This window comes from Aquarana catesbeiana, linkage group LG07 (genome assembly GCF_042186555.1).
Source record: "Aquarana catesbeiana isolate 2022-GZ linkage group LG07, ASM4218655v1, whole genome shotgun sequence".
NCBI lineage: Eukaryota > Metazoa > Chordata > Amphibia > Anura > Ranidae > Aquarana > Aquarana catesbeiana.
The window spans coordinates 42,113,893-42,140,746 of record NC_133330.1 but is presented as its reverse complement, the minus strand read 5'-3'; the positions used below and the strand labels follow the sequence as shown (position 1 = coordinate 42,140,746).

General features: G+C 41.6%; 1 protein-coding gene across 23 annotated transcripts in view; it reads right to left on the bottom strand.

Annotated features, from left to right (window-relative positions):
• Nucleotides 1-26,854, bottom strand: part of FOXP1 (forkhead box P1) — a 1,122,086-nt gene that overhangs the window by 90,551 nt on the left and 1,004,681 nt on the right. For all 23 annotated transcript variants that reach the window (XM_073592053.1, XM_073592052.1, XM_073592058.1 and 20 more), the window contains one exon: nucleotides 12,432-12,636. In XM_073592053.1, the coding sequence (XP_073448154.1) occupies nucleotides 12,432-12,636 (205 nt within the window). The remainder of the gene's footprint in view (nucleotides 1-12,431; nucleotides 12,637-26,854) is intronic.

Below are 26,854 nucleotides of genomic sequence, written 5' to 3'. Positions count from 1 at the left end.
CAGCTCTGATCCTCTTTCTCTGGTCCCTCCCCGGCTCTCATGGCCCCTTCCTCCTGCCAAAGAAGCTTGCTATGGGGGCACCCGAGCCAAGCAGCTGCTCTGTGTGGCTTGGCCCCACCCCCTCTCTCTCATTGGCTCACTGACAGCAGCCAATGAGAAGGGAGAGTCCCTGGACTTTGTGGCTCTCGTGCAACATCGCTGGATTGAGATGGGGCTCAGGTAAGTATGGGGGGGGGGCAGCACAGAAGGTTTTTTTTATCTGAATGCATAGAATGAACCTTCTGCCTTTAGAATCACTTTTAAGAGTCATGTGTATTCTTACTTTAATCTTTATGTGCTTTGTACGAGGGTTCTTCAAAAAGTTTCTGCACTTTTCTTAACTCCATTAAATATAAAAAATTGTGGAAACTTTTTGAAGACCCCTCTTATATTTATTCTAGGTCTATACAGTTATCCAGTGTGAAACTTCCTCTTGCTGCTGTGCAGGAGCTTCCTGTAATAAAGACCGGTTATGACTGCCCTCTCTCCTTGTTGAAGGTGACTGGTCTTGTCTACGCCCTTTCCTGTTGTTTTCTGCAGGCAGTCTGTAGTGGGTGGAGCCTGCTGGGCCCCTCCCACAGCTTTGCTCTCTGCACAGGTTACATGCAGCATAGTGATGATATCATCACTACTTTTTACAAGCCTTTATGGCAAGAGTTCAGATTTAAGATGTATGTAAAAGGAGGGGAATTCCCCTCTTAGTTGTTCCTAAAACATACGTTCAGTTGGAAGATTTACCTCACCTTTTGGTTCTGGTGACACTGTAAAATATTGTTTTTCCTTAACTACCTGTCATGGTGACAGCAGTCACAGGAGAAATAGAAAGGGTGCATTTAGCTAGCAGTGATAGGAGCAGCATAAAAACTTGACAAAGGTTCTTATCCCTGTCTTTACCTACACCAATGTTCACTTCAGTTAGCACAGTTTACAGTAAAATAAGGGCCCAATGAAGCAGAAGAAAACAGGAACATTTTTGTTTTTTTAATCTACTGACGCATTTTGTTTCTATCCAAGTCAACTGAATGGGATCCTTTAAAGTGCATTAATTATGCACTACAACAAAAGTGATCCACCATGTGTAAAAGCCCTTAGATAAGCAAAGTAGTTTAAAGTGTACTAAACCCAGGACCCTGCAATCACTATATCTGGTCTCCCGCAGTACACAGAGCATGGAAATGTAATTATTTTACTACATACAAAATACCTTTTCTCCTCAGTGGTATATAGCAGTCTTGTGACTTCTATTAGTGCCTGGTTAAAGCTTGTAGGAGGAGTTTTCATTCTCCTCTGGCTGTCCTATGAGGCTGCAGGACTCCTGACCCTCTGTCTGGACAGTGCTGATTGGCTCTGTGCTGATCACATGCACCCCCCCCAAAAAAGAACAAAAAACAAAACTCAGCTCATCAGCTGAGCATGTGCAGAGTGCCCCAAGGCTCTGTAGAATCAGGAGATGGATTGGGGACTGTGGAGGAAGGGGAGGATCAGATAAGACAGCGTTTTTACACATTGCACAGGATTAACCCCCTAGGTTCCACAGGGAGAATAACAAGCATGCTTTACTGCATATACAGACTGATTTACTGTTGTGGGTTTAGTAACACTTAATGTTTCCCAATAATCAGACCCTCAAAAAGTTCTCTTCTCCCCCAACATATCTGCTGTTCAATGTTTTGGACAAGCTCTCCACTACTTCGAACCCCGCATACCGTCTCTGCATGTTCTCTGACGCAGATGTAGGTACTGCATACACAATGAAAACGTTGCATTGACTTTGTTTGGCCTTTGCAACACTTTTCATTGCTTTAAAGCAGAGATCAGCAGATAAACAAAAAAAATGCATCTCTGAATCCATTAAATTCATAACAAGGACACTGTCAGTTTTGGTGCAAGAGTGTCAGGAGCATGCTGATAGGAGGAGAAAGCAGAGTGACAGAGAGATTAGCTCACTAGTCTGCTGCGTCTCCTTTCACATTTCAATGACAGGCTGAAGAGGGGTCTATACATGTTACCGTCAGGTCTCCTCCCCGGCCAGACAGGGCTGTGCTGCACAGCTGTGCAAATCTCAGAATTGGATGAGCAGAAATACAATTTCAATGGAAGGTAACAGCTCTCATATATGTATTTCATCTGTGTATTTAGACATGTTCAGTTTTAACTTGTGATAAAACAAAAATGTAAATGGTTGACAAAAAAAATGATTGTGTTTTTTTTTTTTTTCTTAATTTACACAGCAATGAAGTCTTCAAAGAAGAAGAAGAACACCGTCTTCCTTGGAACAGAAAAGGAACATGTTCTTGAAGTCTAATTAATTACAGATATTTCTGGCCTAGTGTGCTTACTGCAGACGACTAGAAGACTTTTGTTTGATGACCTTAATTTCCAGTTGATAGGACAACGCCGATCCTGGAAGAAGAAATTCAATAACTCAAGTGTTCTCACACCCAAATGCACAATGATAGTAAATTGTTCCACTAACTGTACAAAGTACTGCCTCGCTCGCTCCAACAGCAATTGCATGTATTTTATTTTTTTTTTTGCCTTGTGTTCTGGCTCGTGTGTGTAAAATAGGAATTGAGCCTGGTACTCAGCAGATTGCCACGGCTGCTTAAAACAAGTCAATGTGCATCCTTCTGTATAATATATTGCTCACTTACGGGTAAAGATGCACCATAATTCAATCAGCTCCACAAATGGATGGCATGCACCTTACAACATGATCGCTGGGGAAGCCAAAGATGGTAATTGTTGCAATTTAACCCCTGAGATTCTAGAGCATGGCGCTCAATCAATTTGTGCAAGCAGATGAAAAGATGATTACTCCTCTCCGCGGAGACGGTAAGAGCGTAAATCAGATCATTTGACGGAAATCAGTCCAGGACATAAACGCACTGTTCATTTTGCCTCAATCTGCAGAAATATTGTGAAATAGAGATGATCCCAATATCGTTTACGGGAGGTGTGTGTGTGCCTGTTTTCATGAAGCAACAGGGGTTTCCAAATTAAACAATGGTGCTCTACAACGCAAGCCAAAAATAAACAAGCAATAAAAAAATAACAGCAATTATGCAGACAAATAACAAAATGTGAATAAATGGTTCACAGTCTGCCAGTTATAACAAGAGTACACAGGAGAAAACATACATGGGATGGTGTCAAAAGTGTATATGACAGGAGATTGTGACCGGCTCTCTATGGAGCCGGTTCACATATCTCCATTGCAGCTGCGGAGTGGCTTGCGTAGGAACGCTGTGCGCCTTTGGCTCTGTTTCAGGGCCGAATTCAGGCAAAAATTGGGCCTGATTAGACCCTGAAATGGAGAACAGTGACGCATCGGACCCCTGCTGCGAGCCGCATCTGTCAGAGGCGTGAACCCAGCCTTAAGGGCAAGGATGCCTGAAGTTGCTAATCTACTGGCTTTAAGTGTATAGGTGCATATCAAAGCAAGTTTCCCCATAGAAGTCAACGGAAACGAAGATAATTTGTTCCGTATTGACTTCTATTGCATGCAATACCACATATGACCAGAGGTGGGGGGGGGGGGGCGCGCCGGAGAGCCTCGGAAATACTCGGGGACAGCTCGGCTGAACTTGGAAAGCCTCGGAAAGGCCTGGAAACACTCGGGAACTGAGTATTTCCGAATGGTTCCGAGTATTTCTGAATGGCTCCGAACGGCTGCGAACCGCTCGAGTGTCACTGGCACCCCCGCACCTCTGGCCAAATGCAGTACTGCACACCCTATTGGCTTGTATTCTGCTTATTTTGCGAGACAACACTCGCAAACCGAGTCAGAATATTTTTTAAAAAGTTGCTCGTTTTTCAAAACGCTCGTTAACCGAGTTACTCGTAAACCAAGGTTCCACCGTATCTCTATTCTGTATGTAATGGAGATAAACAAGGGCAGGCATTAAAAAGGAAAACAATACCTTAGATTGTAAGCTCCTGGTGGGCAGGGACTGATGTGAATGTATAATATATATGTAAAGCGCTGTGTAAATTGACGGCGCTATATAAGTACCAATAATAAAAATCATTTAAAAAAATGTTTAGGCAGTTTTAGGATGAATAGGCATACCAAGAATGGGCAGTTAAGTCATCCAATTACATAGCTATACATTTCTTTTGATTTTAGTCCAGCAGTCTCTTGCAATAGATGCAAACTGATATTAGACAACTTTCTTCATAATGCAACTGACAGGACTATTCATTTCAGCTGGCTGTACCAAAACCAATCCCAAGACAATAATGGAGAAGTTATGTAAACTACATAACTTCACTGTAAATGATTGTCAAGAGACAACCCACATCCTTTTCAAGAGACATCTTGGCTATAATACTAACAAAAACTGAAGGAAGCCTTTAACGCCTTCCATTCCACCCAAAATAGCTTTGCTTAAGCCTAACTTATCAAAAATGTGCTAAATAACAAATTAGAAAGGAGAACGCTCATAAAACTGCCTTATTCGCTAGTCATGGGTTTATCAGCTAGTCCGATATGGAAACTGGGCAATCGATCAAATATTGTTGTCTGTTATCATGCAAAAGGTGTAAAAGAAAACAGAGAAATGCAGTTGTTTTTTGTACTTTGTGTACATACTGGGTGTGTTCAAATGAACTTTTCCAGCGTCGTGCTGATTGAATGCTCAAAACAATTGAAAGATTTGCTCCAGATCTCTAGACGTGCCTGTTTTTCCTCTCTTTTGGGTGGGAATGCAGATAACTGAGTTTACAGAACTGATAGAGGAAATATGTGTTGTGAAAAGGTACAGACATGGTGACAGAAGAAAGGGCTCACTTATAAAAACATCTGGTAAAAAAAAAACAGCCATGTCGCTAGTAGCAACCAGGCAAAAGTTTGCTTGTACCCTACCTGCACTGAGATAATGAAAGCTTGAACCTAATTGGTAGAGACATTTCCCTGCAAACACGAGACCTCCTTGACCCTCTGAAATGAAATTAGGAGGTGTGTCCAGATTCTCTAATCACGTTTTAGTTGTCATGGCGAAGTTGGAGTTTTTGACTACAACGTACAAACCCATAGATGACACTCGCAATAGGCAAAGGTAATTTTCTAGCTTCCACAGAACATCTATATTCACCCGACCCTAAGTTCAAAGATAATTGTCCCTCGAACCAGTGCATCATGTGTCAAAACGATCTCTAATGAAGCTCCACAAAGCCAAATATCTAGAGAAAAATCTTTTCAGAGAATGGTCATCATAATTTGTTATGTAGGCATAATGGATATCAGGACAAAAAAAATTGGCAGCTGACAATTAGTCATAAGTGTCCTTAAAAGCAAGCTGGTCAGCCACTTTAATGTGTAAGTTCACCTTATACTGTAAGGTGAACTTTCACTGGACCCTGTCCCCATCCCCCCTGGTCCCGCTAACCTGGAGTCCGGCAATCACCCGCACTGACAGCTCGTATCGCCGTTGTACCAGTCCGGGGATTTGAAATCCCCGGGGCTTTCTCTCCTCTTCGCCCGCCATGACAGGACGGGCTACGCGGGTTCTGATGTGACGGCGCTGACCATTTAGAATGCTCCTAAACGTACCTCTTGACGAGGTACGTTTTGGAGATTAAGCTGCAGGGATTTCTAAGCCCCGGACCGGTGAGGCAGTGGCCGATGTGTCAGTGCAAGTGATTGCCGTGCTCCAGGTCCATATTAGGGAAAGCCTAGTTTTTTTTCTGTTTGATCTGGTTTCACTTTGTTACAAAGGGCTCTGTTTGATCAAGATTAGTGTTAAGCTCAGTCCCCATAGGAACACTTTGCCAACTTTTTGTCCAATAAAAATACCATTATTGGCTATTAAGGTACTCTTACTGGACAGATGGGAAAAAGGTGGGCCAAACTTTGCTCTACAGCATTGGTTCTCAATCCTATTACGACCAGGGCTAGGCAAATTATTCCAAAGTTTTCCTTGACCCAACATTAAAAAAGTTTATGTTCATACAATAAAATATGGGAATACAAAATATGCATATAAATTCTGGAATGCACTGGTAGGTACTGTGTGTCACTGATGGGGAATTAAGGTTCTAAATGGGGTATAGGGGATTCTGCAGCAGACTTGGAGGTACTGTCGGGGGCACTATGGGGGGCTGGAGGCTCTGCGGCATGCTAGGGGGGCACTGTGGGAGGTTGACGGGCACTGTGGAGAATGAGGGCTTGTAGGGGGCCTTGGGGAACTGTGAGAGATTGAGGGGCACTGTGGGTCACTATGGGAAGTTGGGTGGCATTATGGAAGCTCGAATACACTGGGGGGGTAAGGGATCTGCAGCTACCTGGAGCTTGAGAGGAAGGAGGCCATGAGCCACAGACCAGTGGTTGAGAAATACCGCTTTAGAGGACAGGACATTCCCCCAAATTTAAAAAAGTAATGCTCCTGGTAAACCCATGGTGTCTCCCCTTAGGCATGGGTTATACTTTTGAATGATAAAAATGGCTGATGTTCACTATATTGAGATAAATTACATTCTTGCAAACTTTTGCATTTGATATTGCAATAACCAACATTTCATTTGTACTAGAATACATAATTGCATTACTTTTAAAGCTAAGTTATGAATTTAGTGGAACTACTGAAAAAAAACATACAGATCAATTTGACTTATGTTCTTTCAAAAGTGAAAATATGAAATGACAATTTTCCTTTGACAGGAAAACACCCCTCCCACTTTCAAAACACACTACTTCTTTTTCTCTGTTGAGTGACTGTATAAAAAAATATCAAAGCAGTTTAGCAAATATAAGCCTTGACATACTGATTTAGTAAGTGCTACTGAAATAGAGATGTCAACTGAGAATGACGCAAATGGAATCTAGTAATGTACAGCCCGGCTGCACTGTCTTCTAAGAAAGGCCAAGGCCAGAAGACAGAGCTTTCCTGATCACCCTGTTTGTCCATGTGCCCCGGACTCATCTACTCTCTATGATATTGGTTAATACAAAAAAAAAAAGGACAAAATACTGGACAATGTATTTCAGCTTCTGAAGAAAGGTATTGGAGTTGAAGAAGAGGTTAGTCCTCTTGTCTTGTAGCTATGAGTTCAGCATTTGATCTGCACCTGAAGCACATTGCACTTGTATGTTCTCCCTATGTTTGTGTGGGTTTCCCATCATAATCCAACGCCATATTGCTTATGTCGTTGGCTTCCTCCAAGTCGGCTGTGAGTGAGGTAAATATATAATAGGCTTTGAATGGCCATACGGGCCAGGGACAGATAGGAATGGTAAAATGCTAAAACCTAAAATATAAATAGAGGCTATAAAATAAAACTTTTATTAGCACTCTAAGGGCTCATTTACAGTTGCTTCGAACTGAAAAGGCTTTGGACAGGCTTTTTTAAAGCTCTCTGAACGCTAGTCAAAGCTTCTATCACTAAATAAAATGGTTAGCTTACAGTCCTGTTTACACCTGCTTTTGCTTTGCTTTGCTTCGGCTTTGCTTCAAAAATTATACCCCATGTAGCTTCAGTGGTGCTTCAAAGCCTCCATAGAAGTCTATGGCAAAGCTTGCTTGAAGCCCCACTGAAGCCTCATCGAAGCCCCACTGAAGCCTCATCGAAAGCCCCACAAAGCCTCACCAAAGCCCCAAGCCTCATTGAAGCACCAAGCAAAAGCAGGTGTAAACGGACAGTAAGCTAACCATTTTATTTAGTGACAGAAGCTTTGACTAGCTTTCAGAGAGGTTTAACAAAGGGTGTTCGAAGCCATGTTTTGAAGCAAGTGTAAAGTAGCCCTAAAAGTGCAGGCCACGTTTTGTTACTATGAGGTCTAATGCCGCGTACACACGAGCATACTTTACGGAAGACTTTGCCCGGCGGACTTTTCGACGGACTTTACAACGGACTTTCTGAATGAACGGACTTGCCTACACACAATCCACCAAAGTCCGTTGAATTCGTACGTGATGACGTACGACCGGACTAAAACAAGGAAGTTCATAGCCAGTAGCCAATAGCTGCCCTAGCGTGGCTTTTTGTCCGTCGAACTAGCATACAGACGAGCGCACTTTAGATTCAGATGGAGTTTTTGCCTTCCCTGCCCTTGTTACATACTTCATCGGCAGAACACTGTAATGACAGAGTTTAAAGCTGCAGTTCCTCCCTTCCTCACGTTAAGCCCTCAATGGATCTTTTCTTTTTTTTTACACTATACATACATCTTTTCCTGCAATCTTCAGAATGTCTGATGACATGAGAGATCATAAGACATCACTTCAACTCTAACGGTAGTGGGTGGACTGCTCAGTGCTTATGTATTGACCTCTGAGGTCTATTTAGTCCAGGGGCCCTGTAAGCCCAGGCTGCATTATGATGTGGGTTCAATGATGCTGGTCATCATTTAACCTGGAAGAGAGCTTCAGAAAGGGGGGGGGGGTGCTTAATGGAAAAAAAATTGCATGGAATATGCTTTAAGGTATGAGAAAAGTAAGAAGTCTTTATCTGCATAGATCAGCAAACAAACACATGCATTTCTAATGAAGGGTTGCCTTTAAGAACTTCATCAAATTGAATTTTGTAGAGATCTTGAGGTAAACATGCCTTCCAAAAGTGTCTGCACAATAAAAGGATGACATTCATCCCCTATACAGCATACAAAAAAAGAGTCTCTCTTCCACAACTCCAGGTACTCTTGCCACCAACAGAAAATCTCAACTAGATTTGTCCAAAGTAAGTACAGGATTGTCCAGTGGGAAAATATATTTTCCAAGGTTCACGTGTACATTCAATCCACAACCTTCTTGCACTTAATAATTTTGATCTGATACCTTTCAAAGTGGAATTTTTTGCCAGGTAAAGAGGTTGTAAAAACAAGAAAGCTTTGTTATAAGAAAGGGAGTGGTTAGAAAAACAGCTTTGTATATCCCTCTCTCAATGTGTGAAAGGAAAATGCTGACTGCAAGACTCCAACTCTTTGCAGAACTCAGATCAAGTCTGAAAACTGGAGCTAGGCTGGAGCTAGCTGCATAACTGTTGGCGGATCACTCTCCAGATGGACTGTCACTTACGGCCGTCCGCTGTTAGAAGCCAGTTGTTGCACACTTTGCTGTAAATCCTGTATGCCTAAAAAGACATCTTATGGTGCTGACCTCTGCACCAGGGAAATGAAATAATTACTCCTATTGTGTGACTGATTTAAACAGAAGCCAGGTGCTCCATTTGTGCATGCAGGCAGCCAACAGTTTTCTCCGTAACTCTGCCCTAAAACCGGCAGTATGAAAATTATAGATTTATTAAGCGCCAAAATAAGAGCCTGACCTCAAAGTTAACGTTTCCTACAGGATTATTTAAACACGCACGAGACACAAAAAAGTATCACTGGAGAGATCAATGAACCCTGACCAATGTAAGTGCATATTCCGCCATAGTACGTAAAAAGTTATTATGCTCAGGGAAAAGACCTGAAAAAAGTTTAACCCATTGTTAATCGCTTTGGAACTGTTGAACAATGATAGCCATATAACAAGTGGCATCAATTTTACCATAACATTAAGCCAGCTATAGTCTATAAGTAGATCTAATCCCAATCACTACCAGCTCATATGAGCTTTACATTGCTAATGGCAATTCAAAAGCTATTTACATTGTTTTTCAAATCTATAGCAATTATTAAATACCACCTAAAGAGCCTACCAAGAAGGTTCTTGTTCAGGCAAGATTTATTAATTCGATTTAGGAAGGATAAGTTCACCTTTTAGAAAAAAAATAATAAATGCACATTTTGTTGGCAGGTAAAAAAATTTTCCTTTTGCTATTATTATTTTTTTGGAGCTTGTAAAGCATTCAGCAGATCGCTAGTGCAATGCAAGTCTTCAGTAGATCTGCCAGTGTATCGGTGTGCCCATACATCCCATATAGGCTACCCTGTTTCCCCAAAAATAAGACCTAGCGTGAGTGTCGGTGATGGCTGCAATATAAGCCCTACCCCCCAAATAAGCCCTAGTTAAAGTCCTTGTAGGTCTTATTTTCAGGGTAGGGCTTATTTTTGGGGAAACAGGGTAGGGCTTATTTGGGGGGTAGGGCTTATATTGCAGCCATCACCGACAATAACGCTAGGTCTTATTTTCGGGGAAACAGGGTAGCAGATAGAATCTGACGGGAAGAGATAATGAACTTCCAGGGTGCTCCACAACGTTGTGGTAGTTCATTGAAAACTACAAACCAACAGACACAAAGGCTGCCGGACCTTGTCGTTTTTTATTCACAGTACACTGTGAATGCGTGATGCGGCCAGGCGGGTGGATTTCCGCTTTGCCATGATTTTTTTAAATTGTGACAGCTAGCGGGGAGTAGAGGTGTGGAGGCAGGTCCGTTCATAACATGTTACATGTTACACCCTGAATATGGGTGTAATATGTTACGAAAGGTGAACATATCTTTTAAGCATGTATTAAAGCGGTTGTATACCCGCAATTTTTTTTTTTTTTTTTAACCCTGTAAAGCAAAAGGCATAATGAGCTAGTATGCACCGCATACTAGCTCATTATGAAATACTTACCTTAGAACGAGGCGTCAGTATCTTACCTGGTCCACGCCGAGGGAGCTGTCATGTTGCCTCGGCGTGTCTTCCGGGTATCGCGGTTCCAGCGCTGTGAGTGGCTGGAGCCGCGATGTCATCACTCCCATGCATGCGTGCGGGAGATTTCTTACTCGGCAAGGTCCGGCAGCTGCCGGGCTTCAGCCGAGAATCCCCTGTGCGCATGCGCCGCTGCAGTCAGCGGCGCATAGCAAGGGGAATATCTCCTAAACCGTAAAGGTTTAGGAGATATTTTTTTTACCTACAGGTAAGTCTTATTATAGGCTTACCTGTAGGTAAAAGTAAAAAAAAAGACTATACAACCGCTTTAAATGTCTACTGCGTGCATAGCAGTTAAGTAGCTGATTAGAATCGATTTTAAAAATGATACAAAAGCATTCACTGAAACATATGAAAACATTCAATCTGAATAGGTCCTGTTCTTGCATGTCAGTAGTGCATTGCATAAAGGTGAATGTCTGAATTTCTGAAATTGTTAGTTGCTTGACCGGCATGCAAATTCCTCAGCTTAATTACTAAATTCTGACTCTCCATTTGCTACATGCTTCCTCCAGGCCTGGGACCCAGAAGCATTGAAGCCAGACACAGCTAGCCTTTTCTAGAAGTAGGTAACAATGGTAGCCTTTGTGTTTCTCTCATGATGGGTATACTATCTCTTTACAAAAGAGGAATTTTATGAAAACACAAAAGAGGGCTATATGCATAAATATAGTTCTTTCTTCCTGACACCCAGATTTATTTTATACCCAATACCCCAATGGATGCACAGTACATCACACAGGCAGCTCATAGCTTCTGAATGCAGCTCCTGGTTAATCATTGTGCTATCAAACTAAGAACAGTGAGGATTAGATCAAAAATATAAAGTATTCTGTCTGTAAAAAAAAAAAATTTCCCACTCAAACACCTTACATCAGGGTTAGGCAACCTTGGCACTCTAGCTGTGGGGAAACTACAAATCCCATCATGTCTCTGCCTCTAGGAGTCATGCCTGTGATTGTCAGGGTCTTGCAATGTCTCAAGGGACTTGTAGTTTCAAAACAGCTGGAGGGCCGAGGTTGCCTACCCCTGCCCTACAGCATCTAAATGCATCACCACATTCGACAACCTTTTATGATTCATACACTAAGGGACAGCCATATGCTCATGAGTATCTGAGCATTGATACCAGTCTGAGCTGTTCTTGTGGGCAGCTAGTGACTGTTAACCAGGAAACAGCAAGCACCTGCACTTGTTAGGAATACGTCTTGCCCTGCAGAGGGATTCCACAACAATCTGAAGAATCTGTGAGGCCAGTTGTGAACTGTTCCCTTTCCCCATACAAGAGTGACATGATCCTTTCAGACTGTATCAGCAGAAGCTCAAAACCATCCAAATCAGGATAAAACACCACAGAAAGTTTGGAAAGGCAGCTATATGGTCAACAACAGATATAATTAAATAGGTGATCGGCAAACCCACAGGCATTTGGTCAGATGACTCACCAACTAATACAGGTAGTGTTAGATATGTCTACCCCTGCTAGAATTGCTTAGCATGAACAATAAAGGGCATCAATGATGTTTAGTCATGAAGTAAATTTCCAACATGCTGGAAAATTTGTGTGCTAAAACAAGCAGATCTAATGCTTAAAAGACCTTACTTCTGCAGTCTGTTAAACCCTTATTTGGCCTGAGTAATGCCAAATTGTGTTACAATTGCTTTAACTATGCAATATATTGCTCCCAAGAGTTACTTGAGCACAGCTAAACGGATGTCCTTAGAATTTTTAGCACATACCATTTTTACGCTCTAAGATGATACAATTACAAGCCAGTAAAGTGTCCACACACCCCTTGCTGACACATACCTCTCTCTTTTTGGAGTGAGAACTGAGGCCTGGCCATTGGTTGATGCCTGATGGTTGAGGAGCAAGGAGGTCTTGGGGGCTGCCACCGAGGAAACACATGTCGTGGACAGGTCCAACGTGCTGTGGTTATTACAGCCACCATCGTCCGCCGTGTGCGAGCTCGTCACTTCTTTCCAGAGCTGCTGCAGCTCTGCTGGAATCATGCCTGAAACAAACAAATTGGATAATTAAATCAATTAACAGCTAATTCAGCCCTCCTCAAACAGTAATTAAATCAAAAGAGTCAGTAAACAAAGACTGAACCGTTTCTCCCCTACAAAGGATAATGAAATGCAACAATTCATTCTTTTCTGCTATGGTATTTGCTTAACTAAAAGGAGATTATTAATCTTAAAAGTAGAGGGGGGGATTGGAAAAGTAGCAAGGAGCCTGTTGTATCTAACCGAGAATTCTCATCAACATACAAATTATCTTTGTTTTAATGAAATTGTTCCCAGGAGTTAAACGACACAAGTATCCTGGTTTGGTGCGTATAATCAGCAAAGCAACAGTATGCCATGACATTATATTCACTACGAGCTTCACAAATTAGCTTTTACCTTTACAATATAAGATTAGCAAGCTTTCAAAGATGAAATCCACTACCTGAATCTAAAGTGACCATATAATGTAATCCCGAAACATAAAAATTACATACAGGTATGGAAAGATTTAAACAAAATGAGGCACCGTGGGTTAACATTCTTTCTCAGCTTGTTATTGCTGGGCATGTTCGGGACAAAAACATGTTCCTTCACAAACTAAAAGGAACTTTCTTTATGTGTCATTCACGCCGGTGTAATGGTGAGGCAGCTATAAGATTTTATAAAAATAACTTGAAGGTGGAATTGCATTTCTAAAACTCCTATTCTACCTCCCATTGCCCTCCTGATCAATTTTGTACATTGGATTAGTGACCTCAGAAGCAGACCAAAATATATTCTCAGTACCCACCCTCCCAGAGCATTGTTTGGATTATTGGAGTCATTTTGAGGCCCACCTTCCCTTTCATGAGCATGTTTCAGGCCCTGGGTAAGTCAACACTAAGAAGTGAATTGTCTGTAGCAAGTAGATAATAAATCATATAATAAACATTGCAAATTCTGAACAGCTTTATACGGAGAAAAAGCCATGTGTGTGCCATACCAAAAAGTCTTGATGAGATCTTCTGTCTTCAGTTATGTCTTTAGGACTCAGGAGGCAAATTGTCAAAGGTCCTAAACTGTACTGAAGCCTCGGTTTAACTTTGGAGTAAAATCTTTGCATCAACTTTTTGATCATCCAGCCAGACAGCAGTCAGATCATATGTGTATCTGACTACCTCCAAAACATTCTGCAAGTCCCATACCACAAGCCCATTTTTGCTCTTCTGGAGCCATTTTTGCATTTGTGATATGGATGTGGCGGTTTAGACGGGAGACAGAAACGAATTGGCTTCAGAGCCAAATGATACATTTTCAAAATTATTGCATCACCTAATGTATTGGTGCTGCTCTCCTCTGCCATATTTAATAATTTCTAAAAACTATATTAAGATTTTTTTTTCCTCGTTATTAGAAAGTAGAGTGGGGTTTGGTGAGGACCTACTGTTCTCCAGCCATTCTGGAGCCATTTTTGCATTTGTGATTTTAAATAAGTAGTAATTTGACCTAGCCCCCAATCCGCTGTACACCATAAGGGCAGACAGTAGAGTTAAGCCTGGTACACACTAATGCTGCATTCACACAGTCGGAATTTCCGACAACAAATGTTCGATGTGAGCTTGTTGTCGGAAAATCCGACCTTGTGTATGCTCCATCGGACATTTGCTGTCGGAATCTCTGACAACAAATGTTTGAGAGCTGGTTCTCAAATTTTCCGACAACAAAACTTCTGAGCGTGTGTACACAATTCCGACGCACAAAATTCCAGGCATGCTAGGAAACAAGCAGAAGAGCCGCACTGGCTATTGAACTTCATTTTTCTTGGCTCGTCGTAGGTCTTGTACGTCACTGCGTTCTTGACGTTCGGAATTTCCGACAACATTTGTGTGACCGTGTGTATGCAAGACAAGTTTGAGCCAACTTCTGTCGGAAAAAAAATCCACGGTTTTGTTGTCGGAATGTCCGATCGTCTGTACGCAGCATAACAGTTTTTTTCCATGCAATCCAGGCGGCTGCACGAAAAAAAACTGACAGCTCCAGTCGGAGAAACTGCACTAACCATGCGAGCTGATGTGTTCTGACAGGGGGACGCCCCCCCCCCCGCCAGGCCTCTATGACATTGGATGAAAACGTTAATTGGGAATCGGTCAGCTACTGGTTTTCCAGCATGCATGTCCGACAGACTAACGTGCACACAGGCTGAATGACGGCTGTTTATTTTGAACTGGCAAATGTCTCCCGACATTCTGGCCGTGTGTAAGGAGCTTTACAATGACATTAATACAGGAGGAATCAGAGGGCCCTGCTTGTTAGAACTTACAATCTAAAAGGGAGGATCAAAAGATAATACTTGTGGGGGATGGGCTGATCACTAATAGTTATGTCATTAGGACCAGAGGTAAGCTGCCATAGGCCCCAAACAGTATGGAAGTCTCGGTTTAACTTTAGGGCACTCATTGACAGTCAGTTATCTGACCTGCCATAGCAGGAAACAATCTCATGTCTAGAAGAGCCCCGGACTTCCCCCTCTCTCCCCAGGCAGCTGCAATCTGCAGGAATAGTCTGTCAGGCCAGTTGGGCAATCTGTTCCCATTATCACTTTTCCTGTATAGGATAAACATCACTGGAAGTTCCTTTTCCTTTCCTTCCCTTGTCCATGGCATGAAAATGATGCTTGGTTGATATGTCATCTTTTTTTCATCAACTTTTTTATGCGCTAGGCCCCCGGGCGGGTTCATACTCCACCAATGACTAGGTCCTTAGCTTGTATGCAAGAGACAGTGCGCGCAAGCAGTGAACAGAGCTTATGATACCACATCAAAATCTACAGCAACCAATCAGAATTCATTTTTTAGTGTTCCGATTGCAGAATTCACACTTCAGGCTATGAGTTACGGCACTTTGCAGTCATTGTTCTTTGCGCTGTCCTACTGAATAAGCCCACCGAAATGTGGCAAAGTGCATCTGCGTGTGTACTGCTGCTCAAACTCAACCCCTTCCCCATCATCAAAAGTCCCGTGAAACGCAGAATATTGTGACAAAGTAACATGTAATGAAAGACACATATTTTTACTTGCGTTTTAAATGAAGACAAATAGCTTTGTTATGAAATACATTTTTTATTAATCACGCGGAGACATAAATTATTCATTCATATTGTCTCCTTGAAATGCTTTTCACTTTTTAACAGTCAAATTGATTACACTATGATTATTTCATTAACACACCTATCTCTCTCATTAATTTTGGTTTCTAGTACTGTTCGCTTAATTGATGGATGTGTCTACGCAAGAAATACATAACTTTCTATAAAGCTCACCCAGTTATTACTGTCAGGGCTCAGATCAATGCTAATGAGCAAGAAGGGGAGGGCGGAAATGTAAAACCAGCTTTTGGAAGAGGTATTATCTAATTTTTCCTTTTGTTCTAAGAAATTGGACAGCTGCGGCATCAATAAAAAAAAAGAAAAGAAAAAAACTAAAAGTAATTACGAAGTTGCCCCTCTAACTGCTATGCTAACCTATTAAAACTACTATATATTACATCATGCAATTACAGAACATCGGAACCTAGCTTCATCAACAGCCTCTTCAAAACACAGCAGCCATTTATGCCTAAATGTTATTGGTTTTTGATTGGTTTCTGTGGATAGTCTGTTCTGGACTCTTCAGCAAGGAAAAATCCTAAGTAGTTCTTTTTGTTTATGAGGGGCTGCACAGTTGTGTTTGCCATAAATGAATCTCATCTGTACTGTATTCACATATTTTACTTCACCCTGATTAATAGGACTTTGACTTTGAACATGGGACAGTATGGAAGTAAAGTGAATAAAGGGTATGTAAACCCTATGAACTTTGTTTACTTGCTCTGTTAAATATACTGTAGTGTAAACACCTATTGATCCTACCAGAAATCTTGTGAGCTGATAACCTCTTTGATGACTTTTATCAGTTAGCACTGTTCTAATGTCTCTCTGTGGACTACGACCCCACCCCACCCCACCCCACCCCAAATGTTATGGAGCAGAGGAGAGGGGGAGTACTAAAGCACTTAAGCTGGCCTTAGATGGATCGAGAAGATTCAATCTATCTATGAGCAGGCTAATTGTACCCAAGTCAATCGATCCATCGACTTGGGTACAACCAGCATGTCAGCATTTTAGCATGTGATTTTCGCCAGGCAAACCTGGAAAACTTTTATAGGTCAGCGTCTGCAGCCATGGATCATTATATTTGATGTGTCTCAGCTTGAGGTGTCATGGAAGACATTTGAACATGGTTAAGCTGGCCAAAGATGGTGCGATTTTTTTTTCCTGCAATCACAGGCTGCAGGAAAGCAAATTGTTTGATTCCCTCATCAACACAGTCGGTGATGGGGGAATCTCTCCCGCTGAGCTATTGTGTTCTCTGAGGGGGGGTGGGATGGGTGTGTGGGATGAGCTGTCCCTGATGATCCTACTGGGAGAACACATAGTGGTCATTGCTAGCGGCTACAGATGAAATATGAAAAATCCCACAGGCCGGCTGTACCTGCGTGGATCGATTGATCCACTTGGGTACAATCAGCCTGCCCATGCATAGTTCAAATCTCAGCCAATCAATTCTGCACCCTCTTCAGATTACCAGTTCTCATGGAAAATAAATGGCCATCATGGTATAGTATAAATTTTAATGTCACTTCCTGCCCAGTGAGAAAGAGGCTTAGCACACACGCGGAGTAGGAAATACACAGGGGAACGCACACCAGCATTCCGGACCCCGCAAACACGGCTGGAATAGCTTGGTGCCGGCTTATGGGCACATAAACATGTGAGTGCAATAGTCTTTTTATACCTTTTTACATAAAAATGTTTAGATATACTATACCATGATGGCCATTTATTTTCCATGAGAACTGGTAATCTGAAGAGGGTGCGGATTGATCCATTGTGTGGAGATTGTTATCCAACTAATGAACCAAAGGCGCACATTCACCTGTTTCTGGTGAATGGCCAATCTATAAGTGGTGGTGGAATCACAAAATGGTGGTACTTAGGTGCACAAGAAGGAGACGAATCCAGTTGATCACTCACTGAGGCGACTTATCTGGGACCAGCTACTTGTAACCACCCACTGCACTGAGTGCATTGAACTTTTCACTAAAGATATATATTGAATGGTTGATTTACTTTACAGCAGCAGTTTCATTTTTTTAGATTTTTTTCTACACATGTTCACGTTGGTACTGTATGTATGGTTTTGAATCCTATGGCTTAGGACACGTACTTTTTATATGTTTTTTCATTTGGGCACCACGAGCACGTTTATATAATTTTTTTGAAGGGTAAAACTAATAGTGTTTGGAACTGAATTAATAGTGTTTTACATAGCACATTGTAAGGACATTTTTGATAATAATATACACTATTAAGGTCTATGGTTATAAATAGTAGTGGTACTTTATGGCAAACACAGTTGCCCAGCCCTGTTAAGAATGGAGCATCTAAAAGGGGTCATTTTTTTTTTTTTTAAGTTATGCTATGTGGATGAGGACATTTAACAAATATACAGTGTTATCCCAATTTTGCTACAAAAGTGGATTTTTTTTTTTAGTAGATAAAGTGGGGGTGGGATCCTCTATTAACTTTTTATTTCTGTCTGTGCCCCTGCAGGAAAAAAAAAAAAAAAATAGAGAAGTCTTTTTATTTACCATTGTCCCCAAAACCAAAAGTGTCTTCTATGAAGGCAAATGTTCCAGGTGACAGCTGTCTACGATGGAAATTCCACTAACTTTGGGGGCGATTTCATCTTATTTCCTGCTACATCTCCAGATATGTAGTGAAGAGAAATCTCACCAGCAGACAGACAAAAATAAGCTGATCATGGTTTTAATCTTTTCCTATTCTATCCAAAAGTTGGCTACACATACACGTTAAGAATTTTTGCTTTTAAGCTAAAACATCTTAAGAGTGCGGAGTGTGGTAGGAACATTGGAGTAAGTTCTAAATGATGTTATATACTGTGTGGAGAGGTTAAGAAAAGATTGTTGCAATATAAATATGGCAAATATATAAATAATTTTACCAAACCTGGGACCATCAGGAAAAAAAGCAAAATAAAATAGCAAAGGGTTTTATCTTTTTGTCTTTGTACAAACAGGACAGCATCCAACCTATAACAATTTATTGTATATTCTCAATGCCAGTATTTAATTGTTCTTTTTTTTTTTTTATAAAACTACGATGTATACCTTTAATTGCACGGGAGCTGTAAAGGCTTTCATTAACGTCCCCAGAATTTAAATCATAGTCCTTTCAAGGTGCTACATTAAAAATAAAACAGGCAGCTGAGGTTTTATTGATTCAGAACACATCATAAAAAATGCTGGGGTTTTAAATTTAATTTTTTTTTTTCATTTAGAATACAATGCGCAGATAATCATCTCAACGTGATCAGCCAAACATCTTTACTTCTCTAAACTGTTAAAGATTTTAATTATACCGGCTTCGAAGAGCAATGGTCTAATGAGGCAATAGGCTCTAGAGAACGTAAGTGGCTAAGAACTGTGAAATGAGTCTGATAGAATTTTTTTTTTTTTTTTTATTCACCGTGGATATTTTGCATATCAAAGAGGAGTAAATTATTGCACGACACACCAGTAACCTTCCCCGCCTTTGAGAGAGCTGCATTAACAAAAACAGTAGGTCCTCACCAAACCCCACTCTACTTTCTAATAACGAGGGAAAAAAAAAAAAAAATCTTAATATAGTTTTTAGAAATTATTAAATATGGCAGAGGAGAGCAGCATTAATACATTAGGTGATGCAATAATTTTGAAAATGTATCATTTGGCTCTGAAGCCAATTCGTTTCTGTCTCCCGTCTAAACCGCCACATGCATTTAAAAAAAAAAAAAAAAAAAACGCCAATTATATTTTGATAGATTTGGTACCAAATGAGCATTTAGCTATTAGACATATTCAATTATCACATGTCCTTTAAAATTAAGCCCAGGAGACAAATTAAACAAAGAGGGAAAAAAAAAGGTTAGCACACAACCCTGTGTCCCATTTTTTTTTTTTTTCTCGTGCAGGCCATTATTTCCCGGCACCTTGCAAAGTGACAGTGTAGGATATATTTTTAGCAAACGTACTTGACAGGACTGTCTACACACTAACAATTACCTCAGAAGAGAGCTGACCCTTACTCTCCTGATTCTGCATTAAAACAATAGCGCATCAAATTGTCCCTCTGATGCTAATACGCGGAGTGTTTGGATTAAAACGCGTCAGGCACGGCTAGGCTATTTTGTGCTGGTATTTAAGGAAATGCATCTATTAATTAGCCGAGCACTCCTTTGCAATATGAAATTGTAATGTTCCTTTCGTGCTAGTAATACCTCTCAAGTGTTTCAGGCACAAAGCCCCCTAAAAATTCAGCGGCTAATTAATTAATTCGCAAATTAATGTGTGCAGGCTGTAAATTCAGTCACTCGCTGGATGGTAACCCCCCCTTCCCCCTGCCCTGTGGGAGCTGATGCCAGGGAGATCTCTGAAGCTTCCGGATCATAATTTTAAGAAGCGTTAAGGAAAAAAAAAAAAAAATCTGTTCTTGGTTATCAGATGAGGCACACAGATACTTACACGTCTGTAAGCTATCTGACCTTTTTTTTATCTGCTATATTTATGCACTGCTATACATGTTTTGACCATCTTGCATAATAACAGCCCTTGCTTCCTATACACTTACAATGGTAGAATGGCAAAAAATGTTCAACTTTCCTGTAGACTTTATGTTACAATCATATTCTGCATTTACACTGTCTAATGCCGCGTACACACGAGCGGAATTTTGGCCCGCAAAAGACCAATGAGATTTTTTCCTCAGAAAATGCGACTGTGTGTATGCTCCATCGGACTTTTGCTGGCCGAATTCCAGCCAGCAAAAAATTAAGAGCATGTCCTTAATTTTTCAGTCGGAAAAGTTTCCTATCCGAAAATGCGATCGTCTGTGGCAATTCCAACGCGCAAAATTCCTACGCATGCTCGGAAACAATTTGACGCATGCTCAGAAGCATTGAACTTCATTTTCTTGGCTCGTCGTAGTGTTGTATGTCACCGCGTTCTTGACGGTCGTAAGCTCAGCGAACTTTTGTGTGACCATGTGTATGCAAGGCAAACTTGAGCGGAATCCCGTTGGAAAAGCCGTCATATCTTTTTCCGATGAGAAGCCCGATCGTGTGTACGCGGCATAACTGTCACATGAACGTAGCAACCCTGTTCACATTGAATGATGGTCTCCAGTGTGGACACCTACAGCACCAGTTTTAGGAGTTTGATATTTGCAAGCAGCATGGAGGAAAGATGATAAATAGTATTTATAAATACATTATTACGGTATTTATACTATTTAACATCTATATTCTTGGACAGGTTCTTGAAATTAAATTGATGCCCTTGTACCAATGTTCAGAATAAACATTTGCCATTAATCACTAATGCCCCGTACACACGATCGGATTTTCCCGACAACAAATGTTGGATGGGGGCTTGTTGGCAGAAATCACTAATGCCACGTACACACGATCGGACTTTCCGCCAACAAATGTTGGCTAGCAGGTTCTCAAATTTTCCGCCAACAAATGTTTGTTGTTGGACTTTCCACTGACCGTCGGACAAAAGTCCACGCATGCTCGGAATCAAGTACGAGCCGGAGAAATAACTAGCGTTCGTAATGGAGATATCACGTATGTCTTGTACGTCACTACGTTCATAATTGTGTGACCGTGTGTATGCAAGACAAGTTGGAGCCAACATCCTTCAACCAAAAATCCACGGTTTTGTTGTCTGAAAGTCCGATCGTGTGTACGGGGCATTAAAGTGGAAGTAAACTTCCATCACTAACTTTTACCTATAAGTAAGCCTATAATAAGGCTTACCTATAGGTAGTGCAAATATCTCCTAAACAGGCCTAGGAGATATTTACTGCAAATGCAGCCAGTGACAACACTTCCGCATGCGCTGTGAATGAACGGTCACCCGTGCCGTTCCATCAGAGCCCAGTGCCTTAAATGTGACGTCATCGCGACTCCAACCAGTCACAGAGCTGGAGTCAGCGAACCTGGAAGTAAGATGGGTGAAGATGAGAGCGTCTGCAACTCTGACAACTCCGCGCTGGAAGAGCTTTGTTTTAAGGTAAGTTTAACATACGATGTATACTAGCACATTATGACATTACCTTACAGGGTAAGAAAAAAAAAAGCATCCAGCCATTTACAATCGCTTTAATGATCGTCCTATAGCAGACATACTGCTACGGGGCAGCCCTCCTGCGCAAAATCATGTCTATATATATATATATATATATACACGTGATTCTGCCATTCCACCTAGCCTGCACCTAGCCTGCAAACCAATCTGCGAGTTCCGGGCACTGGATGTCCGCCGGCTCCCGTTGATCGTCGGGCAGAGACACAGAATGGATCTCTGCCTATGTAAACAAGGCAGAGTTCTGTTCTGATGGGGGGGGGGTGATGGGTTCTGTGTCGATGCAAAGCAGGGAATAAAATTCATCACTTCCCTTAGCAAGAGCACCTAAAAACACAGTACACAAAAACACTGGCTAGGCACACAGTCAACCCTTTGATCGCCCCTGATGTTTAACCCCTTACCAGCCAGTGTCATTAGTACAGTGACAGTGCATATTATTAGCACTGATCACTTTATTAGTGTCAATGGTTTCCACAAAGTGTCAGTTAGTGTCCGATCGGCCGCTGCAATATCGCAGCCCCACTATATGTCTCTGATCACCGCCATTACTAGTATAAAATAATATATAATTACAAATTCCAGGTTATATACCATAGTTTGTAAATGCTATAACTTTTGCGCAAACCAATCAATATACGCTTATTGGTATTTTTTACCAAGAATATGTAGCCGAATACATATTGGTCTAGATTTATAAAGAAATTAGATTTATTACATTTTTTTTATTGGTTGTGTTTTATAGCAGAAAGTAAAAAATATTGTTTTTTTTTTTTTTTTTTAAATGACAGTCTTTTTTTGTTTAATAAAAAAACACAAAGGTAATCAAATACCACAAAAAGAAATTTCTATCTGTGGGGATAAAAAACCCATAAATTTTCTTTGGGTACAGCGTTGCATGGCTGTGCAATTGTCAATTAAAGTAACGCAGTGCCGTATCACAAAAAATGGCCTGGTCATGAAGGGGGGGGGAGGGGTAAAACTTCCAGAGGTCAAGTGAATAAAGAGCTACTGGCACAGATGAATGTTCTATGTGAGATAGTAGCTCTTAAAGGGGCTCATGTGATTCAACACCACGGTCCCAACAACAACAATGTGTTCGCCTGAATTGGAACAGGGTTTGTGCCACAGGAAGGAGCACTGACTGTTTAAACAGAATTGCTATCTCTGTACTCATTAGCTGTTTTTATTGTGCATTTTTCTCATCAAAAAGTTCAGTTCACATACATAATCACTGCAAAGGTGCAAGCCTTTGTTCCTCTGGGATCATTATTACATCCATTGGAGTGTTATTTCATCTCCACCTGGAATGGCAACATTTTCTGCTACCTGATAGATCCTCAAATTTGTAAGCTCTGTGTAAGCAGTCCATCTACTTTGAATTGATATAAGATTGTAAAACATGCATTAAATATGTGCCTTAACCCAGATAAGTTCATATAAAACTGCATACAGTACTGCACATTACAGATGCAAGTTCACGGCTGTAAACAGGTCCTAACCTGAGCCGGAGGCCTCTGATTGGAAAGGCCACTGCCTGAACCCTGGCTGTTGACTAGTTTAGCAGAAATGACACAGCCACGACCTGTATAAAGTTACTACTCCCAGCCAAGTACTGACAGGGCCGGTGCTACCACTAGGCAAACTAGGCAGCCGCCTAGGGCACCCGGCCACTGGTGTTCATACTCTCTTCTCTCTGCAGCAAGCAACTAAATCTCAGAATCATCAGGCAGCCACCGCTCCATTCGCACATAGTGTCAAAGGCGCAGCAGCGGCAGAGGACTATGTCTGTGTCCCGACTCCCGAATGAATGGAAGCAAGCAAACATTTATTGATGGGCACTGGTAGGCTGCACTGATGGGCCCTGATGAGGCAGCATTTATTGGGCGCTGGTGAAGCTGTATTTGATGGGCGCTGGTAGGCTGCATTTGATGGGCACTGGTGAGGCTGCATTTGTTGGGCACTGGTAAAGCTGCATCTAATGGGCGCTGGTGAGGCTGAATCTGATGGGCGCTGGTGAGGCTGCATCTGATGGGCACTGGTGAGGCTGCATTTGATGGGCACTGGTGAGGCTGCAATTGATGGGCACTGGTGAGGCAGAATTCATTAAAAAGGTGGGGTATACATGGGCAGGGTAAAAGGGGTGGGGCCAGGGGTGGAGCCAAGGGGGAGGTGGCAAAATTAGTTTTCGCCTAGGGTGTCAAAAATCCTTGCACCAGCCCTGAGTACTGATAAAAGTTACCCAATTGCTTTACAAGACATTTCTACAGACATTTCAAAGTGGGCATAATAAGTAAATAAGTACCTAAAATGACTGATGCTTTTTAAAAAGCCCCCTGAAAGGCAAGCAATTCATACTTACGCTCCATTGAACTTGATTGCGCTGAAAGGATATCTTGCTGGAAAATTTTCTGCATCTGACAATTTCTAGAGTGTTGGATGCCTGTGTCCCCTGCTGCGCTCTGTGGTTCCTTCCGCCAGTCCCTACAGCACATAATAGCGCAGTAGGGGACTCGGCATTCGATATACTAGAAGCATAGCAAATGCTGTCACCCCCCTCTGTGCTATGTGGTCCCTTCCATCAGCTCCTATGTCATTACAGCACATAGTAGCAATCAGAAAGGCCAATAAGGGACTCGGCATTTGACACACTGGAAGTGCAGCAGATGCTGGCGGCCCCCTCTGCGCTATGCAATTCCCCCCGCCAGTCTTCCCTATGTCACTACAGAACATAGCAGTGATGTAGCTGCTGGCAGGAGGAATCACAGGAGCCAGTGGGGGACTCAGCATTTGACACATATGGAAGTGTAGCAGATGCTGTCGTCCCCTGCTGCACTCTGTGGATCTTTCCATCAGTTCCTATGTAACAAGAGCACATAGTAGTGATGTAGGGACTAGTGGAAGGAATCACAGAGACCAGTAGAAGATTCAGCATTTGACACACATGGAAGTGTAGCAGATGCTAAAGAGATTTCAGCATGAGTCTCCCTTCACTGCAGAGGTGTCCTGCCACTGCTTGCTTTGCAGGGGGCTCTTCTATATAGCTTTTTTTTTTATTATTAATAGTGTCACTTTAACAAGCTTTTACAGTCATAAAGGAACAAGAAAAGTAACAATTATTATTTATATATCTTCCATATGCCCAATTAAACATTAAACACATTGGCATATGAAGGTGAAGCTTGGTTCAGCAATGCAGCTTCCTGTACCACCTCTCTCCATCTCCAGCCTCCTGATTGGACAGCCAATGAGTAATGTCACCTCTGCCCACTGAGCAGGCGAATGACCCGGGCACCAAGACAGCGGGAGGAGGAAGCAGCAGTATGTTATTGTTTGTGTGGTGATGCAGCAGTGTAAAAATCACAAGAATTTGGATAAAAAGATAAATCCTTAGTGGTTAGCTTTTCTGCTTTTCAGCACTGGGGTCCTGGGTTTGAAACCCAACCAGGACACTATCTGCATGGAATTTGAAGGTTCTCCCTGTGCTTGTGGTGGTTTCCTCCCACACTCCAAAAATGTGCTAGTAGGTTAAATGACTTTTGTCTAACTTGGCCCTAGTATGTGCTTATGAGATAGGGACCTAATATTGTAAGCTCCTTGGGGGCAGGGACTGATTCGAATGCACAGATTGTAAATTAATGTATAAATCGTTGGTGCTCTATATATATATATATATATATATATATATATAGCACCAACAATTTATACATTCATTTACAGGTATTTATTTACCTGTAATAAATCCTTTTGCAGGCCCAGGCAGTAAACATATTTGAAATGTGTATTTACCGGTTCGTCTGGAGTTCCACCTTAAATCCCCATGCTTTTACAACTCCAGTAAAATCAGACTGAAGACCTGTTATTGCGAAGGGCAAAGCAAACAGGGACTCCAATGTAAAAAGCATCATAATTCAATAACTAGATAAGACATTCGTGTAGTGTGCATGCCAATACTAATCGGTATCACAGCAAACACAACAGGAAAGAAAAAGCATTAACGCATTTGATGGATCCGTAAAAAAAAAAAAATGTTAATCATGGCAGAGAATTTGCAGTGAGTTTGTCTCTCTTCTCTCCTTTGACAGCTGATACATGACTGGTCTAGGCAGACATTTTTTTTGACATTTTATTAAATATTAGTCGCTGGTTTCCCTTGCTCGCTGCTTCTCCAGGACAGTCCCGATCTCTTCATTATAAAGGAAAATGCAGCCTTTGGTTTTAAAAAATGTATGTTATGGGGACAGATGACAGATTACCGCTCCTGAAACTCAATTTCACAAACCTAAGGATCGCTACTTGGCTAGACAAACACAGCCAACCTCCCTTTGTCCTTGTATGTCGCAGACCCAGGTGACCATGTTCAAACAAGCAGAAAGTTGATTTAAAGCTGGTAATGACATCAGTTTCAAATGATTCTCACTGGTCACAGACGGTGTGACTATCCAGGATCGCTGACCCTAATTTGTCAAGAAGCTAACAATCAAATTGTGCTAATGGCTCGCAGGAGGACAGAAATATTGTCTTGTACATTAACACTTGCTTCTCCCGCACAAGACATAAATATGCAAGCAAATTGTCTTCCTGTAGTAGCAGTCAACACCATAAAATACTAAGTCTAGATATGGACAGCAAATGTCGTTTGGTCATGCAGGAATGATATAAACAAACATTTTTTTTTTTTTTTTTTAATTAAACATAAACGCTGGTATTGTCTTGGAATGCATGTTCATGTAACAGGCAGGCACACTGTATACACCTCCACAGCTAGCCTTTCTTTAAGGCCGGCCATAGATGGAGCAAATTTCTTTCCTGCAAACACGGGTTGCACGAAAGAAAATCTCTTGAATTCCCCATTAACATAGTCAGTGTTGATGGAGGAACCCCTTCTGCAGAGCCTGGCAGTGGAAGCCATCCCCACCGGGAAAAGGCATTAATCATTGCTAGCAGCTATAACAGCTTCTAGCGATAATAGCATGTATAATACGTCAGGCCAGTTGT